The sequence below is a fragment of the Cornus florida genome, unplaced genomic scaffold (genome assembly GCF_030987335.1).
Source record: "Cornus florida cultivar Cherokee Brave unplaced genomic scaffold, ASM3098733v1 CherokeeBrave_3.0.0_Hap2_Chr05, whole genome shotgun sequence".
In the NCBI taxonomy this organism is placed as follows: Eukaryota; Viridiplantae; Streptophyta; class Magnoliopsida; order Cornales; family Cornaceae; genus Cornus; species Cornus florida.
The window spans coordinates 117,025,883-117,038,136 of NW_026775575.1; the positions used below are offsets into that span (position 1 = coordinate 117,025,883).

Genomic DNA, 12,254 nt, shown 5'->3' on the forward strand with positions numbered 1-12,254 from the left:
TGCTTCTATGTCCCGTCACCATCAATATAATTTTTTGTACTCCATATTAGGTTGTGTAACTCTTTCTCAGTCGGTTTGGACAGAATATCAAAGTAGTACTAGTATTAAAAGCATAACAAAAATTTGATCCTGGTAACCGCTCTCACTCTGTACACTCAATATTATTTGGATGAGAAACTTTTCAGGAAGTCATTTATCATAATATTATTCCAGATTAAGTATATTTAATTCCAAAATTTTGATAGGTTCACGACTATCCTGACTTTAAAACACGTTGTATCATAATAGAGTAATCTTACATATAATACTTTACTCCACGTAACTCGCACCAGAGCCTTGCCTCTCACAAGTAACACCAGGATGAATAACATTTCTGAGAAGTCTCTGGTCCGAGAGAATTAAAAACGAATAATATTGTGTCATGTGGAATGACCACTTTACATTCCTTATTATTAATATTTTTGCTTGTAATATTTGTGCCCTCTCAAGAGAATTGACGATTGCCACAGGCATATAGTTCTTGTACACCTTAAAATTCCTAGTTCACTTCTTGTAAAACAGACCTTTCAATTCAGAAAATCTTACGTATAATTTACAATATATAAAATCATTCTTAAAATATGAAGTACTTGTATCGTTTGCAGTAATTTACTTTCCTTTCCTTTCTATATTTGTTAAAAATAAAAACAATCTTAGGCTCACATAAAATATCTTTCTCGAAAATTATTTTTTTCACTTTTATTTTTTGGTATCGGTCGGTTGGAGTGTGTAAAATAATTTATTGAAAATTAACAGGTAAGTTATTTTTTTTTTTAAGTTTTAAAAAATTGATGGATAAATTATTTTTATTAAATTTTATTATATTTATATCTTAGTAAATATTTTACGACAACCGAACACCAAAACATATATATATATATATATATATATATATATATATATATTCTAAAAATATTTTACATCCAAATTCCAAACAAAGCCTGATGTATTTTCTCTGCCGATAAAGGAAGAAAATAAATAATAAAAACTCAGACCAGCCTTTCAATGGCAAGAGTTGGTTCTCAATCGTTACCGGCTTTGTTCTCAAATGGTATTCAGTTACCACCACCTTCCGACAGTTAAAAACTAAAACTTGAGAAATGCTTTGTACAACAGGACTTGGGCCTAGCTTAAGAAATACAAGAAAAAATACGATAAGATTTATTTTATCCATAGTACCGTATATATACACATGTATGCGGAAAGAAAGAGAGGTTAAATCCATTATTATTATTTGTAATATAAGAAAAAAATATTTGAAACCTTTGGCGGCTTTTAGGTGGCCATGTATGCTGTGTCTCGTTTCCATAGTTGTATGAATAAACTAGTTGAAGAAAAACTAAAAGTAGAATCATCGTATTTGAAGTTATATGGAAGCTGGCTGTCTACAACTATAAGCTTAAGCCCTCCATGGATGACCAGTGATATACCCTTAGAAACCAAATTGTCATGAAGAAAGATCTCCCAAAGAGTAATTACTTGGGGGAACAAAAAGTAATTATATATGATTTATCAAGTAATAAGTTCAGCATTTTAATAAATTTAACTTCAAGCTATCTTCATATATCGTGACAAATCAATGACATCTTATGGTTTCATTCTGGGTGACTCCAACACACACATATTCGGGAAGTTGGACGCTCTACAAACTAAGCCACCGGGTAATGCCCTGTGAGCATATAAAATAAGATGATAAGGTCCGAAACTAGGCCCAGGCTGACTGGCCAAAGCCGGACGGACTGGGAATTTGGGGTACCAACATATAAGGCTGTGGTGACCTAGCCCCGCCCTTTTGCATTCCATAGAACTAAGAATTAATTAAGTAGAAGTTCAAAAAATGAAAAGAAAGAAAGAAATAAATAAATAAATAAGTATGAGCAACAGTGTTTGGAGACCAACTTTAAATCAGAAAATTTTAGAAATTAAAACAATTAAAAGAAATTCTGAAACTATGTCAAATGTTATGGACACACCAGGCGTTCTATAGACTCTAATGTAAATTATACAAATTGATCTAGATTATAGCATGTATGAAGCAATGTCAGTAACACTATTCCAAAACTTTCAGCAAGTATAAAGGATGTAGCTTAGATAATTATATCTTCCAACATGCTCCTCAGGTGTGAGATTAGGCTCTCATTGTGAATGTGCCAAGCATGTGTAAACATAGTGGAGAAACAAGAAGAGATTTTTTTAATTAAGCTTCACCTTTTTTTCCCAATAATTTTTTAAAAATTAATTTCTAATTATCAAAGTTTATAAAATTCTGAAGTCAAATTTTCTTTCTTTTTAACCTTTCCTTACTGAATCCATGATCCAAGCGACCTGCACAAGGCTTTATGATGACTATTTCTGCTGAACTTTTAAAAGTGATGTAATAGACTTATAAACCATTCCCGAGCGCCAAAGACACAGAAACACCCTCAACATGTCATAATTGCTATGGCCATATGCCACAAAAAAACAGCTAAACCAACAATGTAGATTCAAAAAGACACCGACAAAACAAGTTACACTTCTTTATCTTTCCATTTCATCATACGAAAACCCATATAAAACATTCAAGAGCAGTCTCTTCAACCACACAATACAAATTGATAAGACACATAAAGATATTACCTGTAACAGAAAGACCGTGACCATGAAGAAGCTTCAGCTTCAGTTATAACGTGATGGAACCCAGCCTGCAAATACACTATAACAAAATGCCCAGTGTTTCTAATCCACAAGTCCACCCTGTCTGTAGCATACAATAGAATCAATTAGAGTTTCTTCCAATGGTCTATAACTCCAACCCATCCTCTGTAATTTTTCAGAACTCAGCCCTTCTTCTTCCTTTGCCTCAGTAAAACTGCCAATAAATAGATAAAACAAACTAATATAACAACAAACTTTCCTTAAGAGAGAGAGAGAGATCATTCCAGATGACGACTATATATATACATACACTACAGACAGATACTTACCTCGTAGGATAATTGTAGTTAGGATAGATCCTCTTTAGAATTTCCACCAAATTCTGCATCTTAATAATATGTGCTGTACATATGTATCTTCCTTCAGCTTCAGGCTTCTCATATGCCAATAACAACGCTTCAGCAACATCACGTACATCTACTATCATCCTAAGCTTGTTTTCCATTTCCTTGTATCCTTCTGTATGGTCACATAGAAGAAACACCACTCAGAACTGAGAAAGTTATGGCCTTTGGTGCTACATTTTTCACAAAGAAGCATATATAAAAAGAAAAAGAAATATGTGCCAAGGAAATTTTTTGTAATTTTAATCTATGAGGCTTGTGAAGTGGAAAAAATATCAACACGTAGTCTTAAGCAATCTGTATCATTAGTGGACACAATGAACTCCTTCAGAGAGTACTATGTTATTCTGAAAAGGATGGAGACATGACATCCATATAATGTAGATATCTGCTAGCAATTTACTTTTATACTCCTTTGACTAAAGAATGTAAAGTAAAAATATAGATAATTTAAAAAGCTTCATGCACAAAAACCTAAGCATCATGGTTTACTTGCATCTGGAGCACACTAGAATGTCTACATAAAATAGCAAAGAATATGTGAATCATATATGGACATAACATCTCCTTCAGAGTGGATATTTGAATACCCTGCTAAAGCTTTAACATAAATATCTACCGGTAATTTGTTTTCTTATTTTCTCTCCTCGTCTTTCCTCAGCCAAGAACAAGGAAGGAACTTTTGCAACTTAAGTAGCCAAGTTTTTCGATGCTTAAGTTGCAGGACTTTAAACTATTATTCAAATACTAACATATCTTGGCACTCTAGACAGTGATATTAGGAAATACCCACTCTGACTCTATGCCTGGTGATTTTATTGACTATAATCTTCCACACAGTCCAAGGAACAATAAATTACAGAGTAACTAAAGCTTTAACATAAATAAAAAAATTAAACCCCGGTTACCCATCCGTCATTATGTATTCCCACATTTCCATGATACAATTGCACTTTTGAATAAAACCTTCATACATTGACAGTTTGAAACCGCAAAACAATTGGAATCACAGATTTTATTGCAATATCGGTAGCAAAGTAGAAATGAATTCTGTACCGTCTACATAATCAGGGACTCTTTTTGTCACGGTGTCTTGAACCACAAGCCCAGTATGTCTGTTCCAGAGGCCAGAGGAGAAGGCCTATGCAGCTTTTCCTAATCCCTGACTGGGCTTTAAGGGCAGCTCTCCTGGTTTGTTTGTTTGGGTTCTATTTTTGAGTTTTTCTTTTGTATTTTTCCAATTATATGTTGAGGTTTTAAAAGAAGAGCAACCATTTGTAATATTTTGTTTTTAAGGTTGGTGAGGTAGGAGGCAGCAATCTTGTAATTTTTTTTATCCATTATAAAATCTCATGTTTCCATCTGTGATAGTGGACTTTAGCCAAACCAGACAATCCATTGTCCGTGTTTTTTGCTTTTGCATCTTTTTCTTATTTATTTTTTTATCCTTGTTTCTTAACAACTCTCAACTAAACATCAAATTAAATCAGTCTGTTATAAGTTGGTGCATTTTAGTACAAGTAAAGTTGTTGGCTGTCCCAAATTTGATATTATGTTAAATGGTGGACCTTGGAATAGATTGAAGTATACCACTTGGGATTTCTTGCAGCTGTTAAATAGCTTGATTAATGGCCTGCAGAAAAACAGAACCATGTTATACATTTTGCAGAATGGTACCTATGTTCTGGCAGATTTTTTATTTTTTATTTTGATTTAGAATTTTTTTTGGAAATTCAAGCAAACACACACCCACTATATATTTTTGCCCCCACCGTGGCTCGAACGCGTGGATTGAAGTATACCACTTTGCTACTATTGGTGAAAGGTGTTGAAAGAGTTTTTACTTTGGTAGAGTTGGCTTTGTAGTAATAATCTGCTTGTATCCATAAATTGTGTTTGCTTTCTTTTTTGGTTTTTGTTTGCTCTGTGGATTTGGGGATTCCACGATTTGTAATTGATGAGAGGGGTATGCCCCTTATGGGATGTCTAATTTGGTTTAGTCTTTGTTTGTTATATTAAATGCTACCTTTTCAAAAAATAATAATAAAAAAAAAAAATTAGTGTTTGAAAGAGTACAATGAATGTCCGAAAGAAAGAACTTTTAGGATCACCTACAACTCAGCCACATTCTCGGAGATCCATTAATATTGAAAACTATTAGCAGGGAAACACTGATCTTTTGAGGTTTAAAATTGACAAAATCAAGCATGACCTTAGCTTCTAAACATTGACTATGGGCTACAGCCTAAGGGTACTTCCTCACCTTCCAAAGTAGAAGGTCGAGTGTTCAAGTCCCCATAGGGGCAAAGTGGGTGTGTTAGTGTGTTTCTTGCCAAGGTAAAAAAAAAAAAAAAAGTTTCTAAACACCGATGGAAAACACATATTCTAGAGGTAAAACATACATAGACAAAAAAATACAAAAAGTACTGCATGCAACAAAGAGTCAAAATGCAGTCTCCAATTTTTAAGCTCCACAGATGCATATATATAGAAACACACAAACAGAGACCTATATATATATATATATAACCTAATACATGACTTCTACTTGAAATCTTAAAAAATAAAATATACTATATATATGGTTCGGTACCTTTCAAGAGCTTAAGGAGAACCAGACTGCTAGCATTTGTTGTGGACTGCAGCAACGGCCCCAACACGAGGGTTGGACATACTGTTACAACATCAAGTCCACTTCTTTTAGCAAATTCAAAAGCCTCAGTTTCTGCTGCTGTTTTGGAAAGACAATACCAGTTCTGAAAAAAACATAGAATCCAAGATGGCATTATAAAATTAAATAACTCTTACAAAACCTACCATTAAAACTATTATGCAATATTCTCAGTAGATGATGCTTTACAATCGAACATTAAATCTATCAAAATTCAAGTATATACTAAGGACTTATTCAACTCATTACATTAGTAGTTCTGCAGTACTCTTTATCAGACCAACAAGTCTCATCCTTCACTTTACCCTTGGGCCAGCTAGGGTTCAAGGAAACAGCAGCTCCCGAGGACACAACCACAACTCGCTTGACATTTGCTTCGGAACATGCCTTGAGTACATTAAGTGTGCCCTTAACAGCAGGCTCGATCAATTCTTCCTGCAATGAAGCTATTAGATACTGAGAGTGAAAATAACTCATCCAGTGCATAATCCTTCGAATTTCAATGGAAGTTGAATATACAATGACTAGACAAGGCTCATCATACTTAACAACTCAATGAATCCTTTTCCTAACTATTTGGGGTTGGCAATTCTCAGGATATTGTAATTGTGTCAATCCCTTAACAAGATGTCTCTCCAGGGGAACATCAAAACATCTTTACAGAAATGAGGAAGTCAACAATTGTCGTTTAGCCACCTGATGGATGCCACTTAAGAGAATACTTGTATAAAAGTCTACAAGGTTGGATTATTCTCATATTGTCATAACTCTTTCTAGTAACATTCTAGTAAGTTGCTTCACCGTAAAATTAAAACCAAAACCAAAAATCATGCAATGAAGTTGATAACCAAAAAAAAAAACAAACAAACCAACTACCCAGTGCTAGTCCTGCATGCAACATACAGTGTGGTAAACTAGATATAGACCCCACATTTGACATTATTCCTCAACAAAATTAATAATGACATACAGAAATACTTTACTATGGTATCCACATAGCAGTAGTTTGTGGACAGGTTCTTTAACCTAGGAAACTGATGGGTCAGGTTAATATGGAAGAAAGAGAGAGGGAGAGGGAGGGGGAAAGCAGCAGTGGTTAGTCTAATCACTTAATTCCAGTAAAACAAAGGTCCAAATGCTTATGCCAGTTAATTCAATTAAATGAACTGACTGCAGATATTTCTGACCAAAGAGGACCTGCTTCCTTAGTCATCCATAACATTAAAAATGAGGGTATCCATTGAATCAGAAACCAATAGAAGTGTTATATCGCCAAGCATGATTGGTCCTAATAAAAGAAGAAGGATCATGATGTATTCTTGCCTCAGGATTTGGCACACTGCCAGCAGGAACCGGACTGGCAACATGAAACACTCCACTGCAATCTGTGAAGGCCGCAGAAAGAGAGTTGTAATCAAGCAGGTCCGCCTTGATGAGTTTCAAGTTCTCAGATGCTTTCTGAAGTTTCTTCAAATGAGAATACTTGTCAGCACCTATAATATACAATTGAGGAATTTAGAAGCTGATTCACAAGAATCTTTCAACTAAAAATGCTTATTTTTTCCTCTTATCTTTTTTTATTTTATTTTTTGGATGATGTGGGTTATGGGGAGGGGTGGAATAGTAAGGAAAAACAAGACAAGAGAACGGTCAAGGAGATAATGTAACAAATCATACATTATGTTACATGGTCACCACATTTTCTGGATTCCTATAGACACAAGGTAATAGGAGCCACTACAACAAACATATATATGTCCAATTCATTACCTAACTATATAGGTAAGGAAATCCAGCGAGCTCAAATTGGCATGTATAGCATTTTCTTATAGCAAAAGCCATGCTGTGGCGCCATGTGAGGACGGGAGGCAAAAATGGGGTGTCTACACATGTCATAGGGAAAAATTCAACAGACTGTAATTAGAAGTTATGACGGATGGTTATGCACCCAATCCTACACCCTCCGTACAAGTAACATAGAATCAAACACCTTGTGCGGCAAAATTCGGTTCCAAATTAAGTATGGAGGAATCTTGACCCGATATAGAAGAAAATGACTAATCCTTTTTTTTTATATTTCAGATTGTAAGGCGTTTCCACTACATAAGAAAAAGTGGAATAAGTGTTTTTTTTTCCTCCTCGTCGGATTGATCAAAAAAAAAAAAAAAAAACCTAACTTCGCAAGGACAGCAGAAAAAATAAGAAATCAAAAAACCTACCAGGTCGAAATATATTGCTTCGATTAATAATCCATCAGCTCAGAACTCGCACACAAGAAACTAAATGAAAACAAACAAAAAGACGAAGAAAATACAAATCGAAAACCTAATTGCTAAAAGAAATGAAAACAAGCTATAATGAATTGAATTGATTGTATGGTAATAACGCGATGAAGATGAGAGAGAGTTTACTTGGATCTCTGACAGTTCCGTAAATAGTATAGTTCTTGGACAGGAGAAGCTTCACCAGCCACGAAGCCACGTACCCTCCAGCCCCTGTTACACACACTCTACTATTCTCCGCCATTAACACACAGTGACACACGCAAAGACCACTCTCAAAAACACACAGATGACTTTCTCTTACTCGCTTGCTTTCTACTTTACCGTTTGCATTGTCTTCCTTTAGAATTCATACTCTCATTAACACGGAGGAGGGCGCAAATCCTCCGCTGTTTATAAACATGTGGTCCCCTCCGGTCCACGTTGTTGACGCGTTGGTTTTGGCCACGTATTTTGTAGTTATAATATAGGATTTTTTACCAATAAATGAAATATTACAATACAACGATGTCAATTTCTTGATTTATAAATAAAATGAGGGACCACACAAACTTTTTCTTACAAATGAAAGGACCACATAATTATTTCTCTAAAATGAAATGATATTCTACTTTACACCATACAACAAGTTATATTGTCACTTTGACCCAACAGAATATATGATTATATCATAAAAGTTTTAAAACATAAAATAAGCTTACTGAAAGATCCTTGAACAAACTTTTAATATTTTTCTTACTAAAGTAAAATTTGTAATAAATTAATATGGACTTATAGACTTCTTTAGATAAAAGATTTTATATATAAATTAAATTTAACGAAACAGTATATGCTCTGATACCAAAATTGAGTTGGATCCAACATGATAGAAGCATGCAAAATAAACATAGAATAAATTTAACAATTAAATTACAAAAATGACTACCGAACCTAATAAAGCTCTGATAACGCCCTGTAAAAACGCCTAAACACCGGCAAGAACGGGCCAACAAGCCAACAGTTCGAGTCAACTTATAGAAGAAATTGCCAATTTAATTCTAAGGCTGCTTGTACTGGTTGGATTCAAGAAAATTCTAGGATCTACACTGTCTGGCTAAATAAAATTGATATATTTGATCTTTTTGTCGACTGAAGTCTTTTGCCCAAAAGTACTTATAATACTAAATTGGGATTAGAAAATTTTGAATAAGAACAAACTGGATAATTTATTTCATATATACATGGATACACATTGTTTATACATGGATACACTCTCACACTATTTATTGAAAGAAGTCACAAAACAAACTGGAAACTAAAGGCTGGAATGCTTGATGGTTCTAGACTTGATTGTTCTAGAACTCGATGATCTTTGCTTGAGCAGAGAAGTTCTTTTTATATAAAAGGAGGGGAATGAAACTTCGGCTGAGCTTGAAAATGTTGCATAGACGGTTGAGATGCAAGATGCTTTAGAGATAAGATGGCATGAATTATTGTTGAACTATTAATGTCGGCTTCTGGGGAATGTTATCTACTTTTACTGTTGAGAATCTACTTTTGGTGGATCTGTTTTTATCTGTGACCTGTTGCGAATCTACTTTTCTTGGATGCTGAAGTTGCCTTTATCTGTACATTGTGGCGAATCTGCTTTTCCTTGGATATTTTTAGAATTCTTGCATATTGGACAAATTTCTGTCAGTAGTGCTATTTGTTGGGTTATCATTTCTTTCTCTTTCATGCATGCGGGCCAAATATGCATCAGTGCTGTCTAGTGAGCTGGTTTCTTCATTTCTATAGGTGAGTTCAAACTGTTCCAGCAACATTTTTTCTTCATTTATAATTTCTTCAACTTCTGGAGATATCTCAATCTCTGGAGGAGACTTAATGAAATGCGGAATTCTTGTTTTGACAAAAATTTCCATGTTGATATTATGGTCATAGAGTCTGAAACCAGGATTGTAGCTTAGGTTAATTTGACGATAGGCTTTATAGTATACCAAATGGTTAAAGGTAGTTGGTTCTATCTCATTACGAAAGTTATTTACAAAATCAATATGTTGGGTAAGAACTTTGACTTCTATGGGATCAAAATGAATGTAAATTCGATGCTGTCCCAAAATTATAGCTCCATCTTTTACCCATTCTGGAGGAATACTATGGATTTGAAGGAGAATTGGATATTCTGGCATGAAATTTTAGGTTAGTTTCTGTTCGAAGGCAATAGCTTGGTTTAAACAGTTGGGAAAGTTACCTAAAGAATTTATATATTCTAATGGCATATCTTTTGGTATGGTGATGCCATAGATCATTCCTAATTCTAACAGCTTGCTTAAATAACAGATGGTTGTTTTTGTAGAGAAAATGGTTTTTCGGGTTATTTCAAAAGGATAGAAGAAAACAATATCTACATCTAACAAGATAATGGCCATGGGTACAAGGTTTCCTGTTTGTATAAACCGTAGGAAAAAATAGTTATAACGGGTTCCTTTAGGTGGACTATTATTTCTGAGGTAGTTTTGGATATCAACCCATTCATTGAAACCATCAGACTTATCTTCTTCGAGGATAAGATCCTTGAGATCATCAGGAAATAGCTCAACTTGTTGTCTCAGAATTTCTCTGTATGTTGGAGAGAAATGGAGTAATAACTTGGCATATTTGGTTTGTACCTGCAGAAATTGAACTTTTTGAAGATTTTCATCTTCATCAGTGATTTACTCAGAAATAGTTAGTTCTGTGGGGTTTGCTGTCGTTCTTTGATAAGCTAAATTTAACTTTTTATAATGAGATATAAGCGTCTCATGTTCTTACTGTAAATTCTGATATGCTTTATTAAATGATACAAAATATTCACTTAAAGTATATAGATTTCTGACGAGGGTTCTATTGGGGTTGTTTCTAGAAAACCAAATATTATCTAAAATAAGTTTTTGGTTAGGAAAAATATTATGTCTAGCGCGGAACTGTTGAGCGGGGTTTTGGATAATCAAAAGAGGATTAGAAGTGCCTGGTATAAGGCTATAACTGTTGTTGCTCTTTGTTTCCATTCCTGCAAAAATTAACAATCAATTAGTAAACGGGATAGAATATCTGCTAAATAATTGTCTTTTCCTTTGACATGTTCAAATATGGGTTTAAAACCTCTTCCAGTAATACAGTCAATAAATGAAATCCATCTTTTTGCAGACATCCGCTGTTGCTTTGCTTTGTTTGCAAATTTAACTATATTATCACAATCTGTTCTTATAAGAAATTCTTTATCAAGGAATATCTGAAATTTCTCAATAGAGTTGGTTACTCCTAAAATTTCCAGGTCGGTTGAAGGTAAGGTAGATTGTACTTTATTAAAAGTTCCACTAGCATGGCGACAAATTTGTTCTTCATCTCGAGAAGATTCTTTTGTAGGTCTTTGAAGAGGTAAACCTGCCCATCCTTGAGCTGATGCATCTGTTTGAATTATTTTATAACTATTTTCAAGGGGGAGTTGTAAAGGTTCTAATTAGGAGACTAAAAATTTAATTTTCTTAACTAACTCTATGTCTTGGGTATTGAAATTTTTTTGACCATGTTTTCCTAATTTTGAATACAAAGGTCCCACTAATTGTCCTAATTTATGAATAAAATTACGACCATAATTTAATAATCCTAAAAATGCTTGTAGTAATTTGGTTTCTTCTAATTTATATGGAAAGTCTAAAATTTTCTTGACAATATGTAATTGTAATTCGACCCTTCCATCCTTTATGTATAGACCTAAACATTTAATGTCTTGTTTTTCTAATATCATATTTTTACTGTTTATAATGAGTCCCTGTGTTATAAATTCGTTAAACATAACTTCAAGATATTTTCTATGTTCTTCCTTAGTCTGACTGAAAACTAAAATATCGTCTATGTAAACACAACAAAATTTTGAGTGTTTATTGAATATAGTATCCATTTTGCATTGAAATTCTTGTGGAGAATTTTTTTAATCCAAAAGGTATAACAAACAATTCATAATGTCCTTCGGGACATGTAAAAGCAGTCCATTCGATGGATTCGTCAGCCATACGGATTTACCAAAATCCTGATTTACGGTCAAATTTAGAAAACTATTTTCTATCTTGTATTTGATTTATTAAAACATCTTTATTAGGAATTTTATAACTATCATCATAAGTATTATCATTTAATCTTTTATAATTTATAACCATACGAGCTATCCCTCTTTTTATCTCTGCATGATTTCTAACCATAAAA

At 33.8% G+C, this 12,254-nt stretch overlaps 1 protein-coding gene across 1 annotated transcript; it reads right to left on the reverse strand.

Moving 5' to 3' along the window:
- Nucleotides 1-2,532: 2,532 nt before the first annotated feature.
- Nucleotides 2,533-8,406, reverse strand: LOC132308919 (cinnamoyl-CoA reductase 1-like). The gene is made up of 6 exons (XM_059807218.1): nt 8,163-8,406; nt 7,075-7,244; nt 6,001-6,186; nt 5,674-5,836; nt 3,006-3,195; nt 2,533-2,890 (listed from the first exon to the last, which is right to left on the reverse strand). The coding sequence occupies exons 1-6, from the start codon at nt 8,275-8,277 to the stop codon at nt 2,758-2,760; spliced, it is 957 nt and encodes a 318-aa protein (XP_059663201.1). The 5' UTR covers nt 8,278-8,406; the 3' UTR covers nt 2,533-2,757.
- Nucleotides 8,407-12,254: the final 3,848 nt, after the last annotated feature.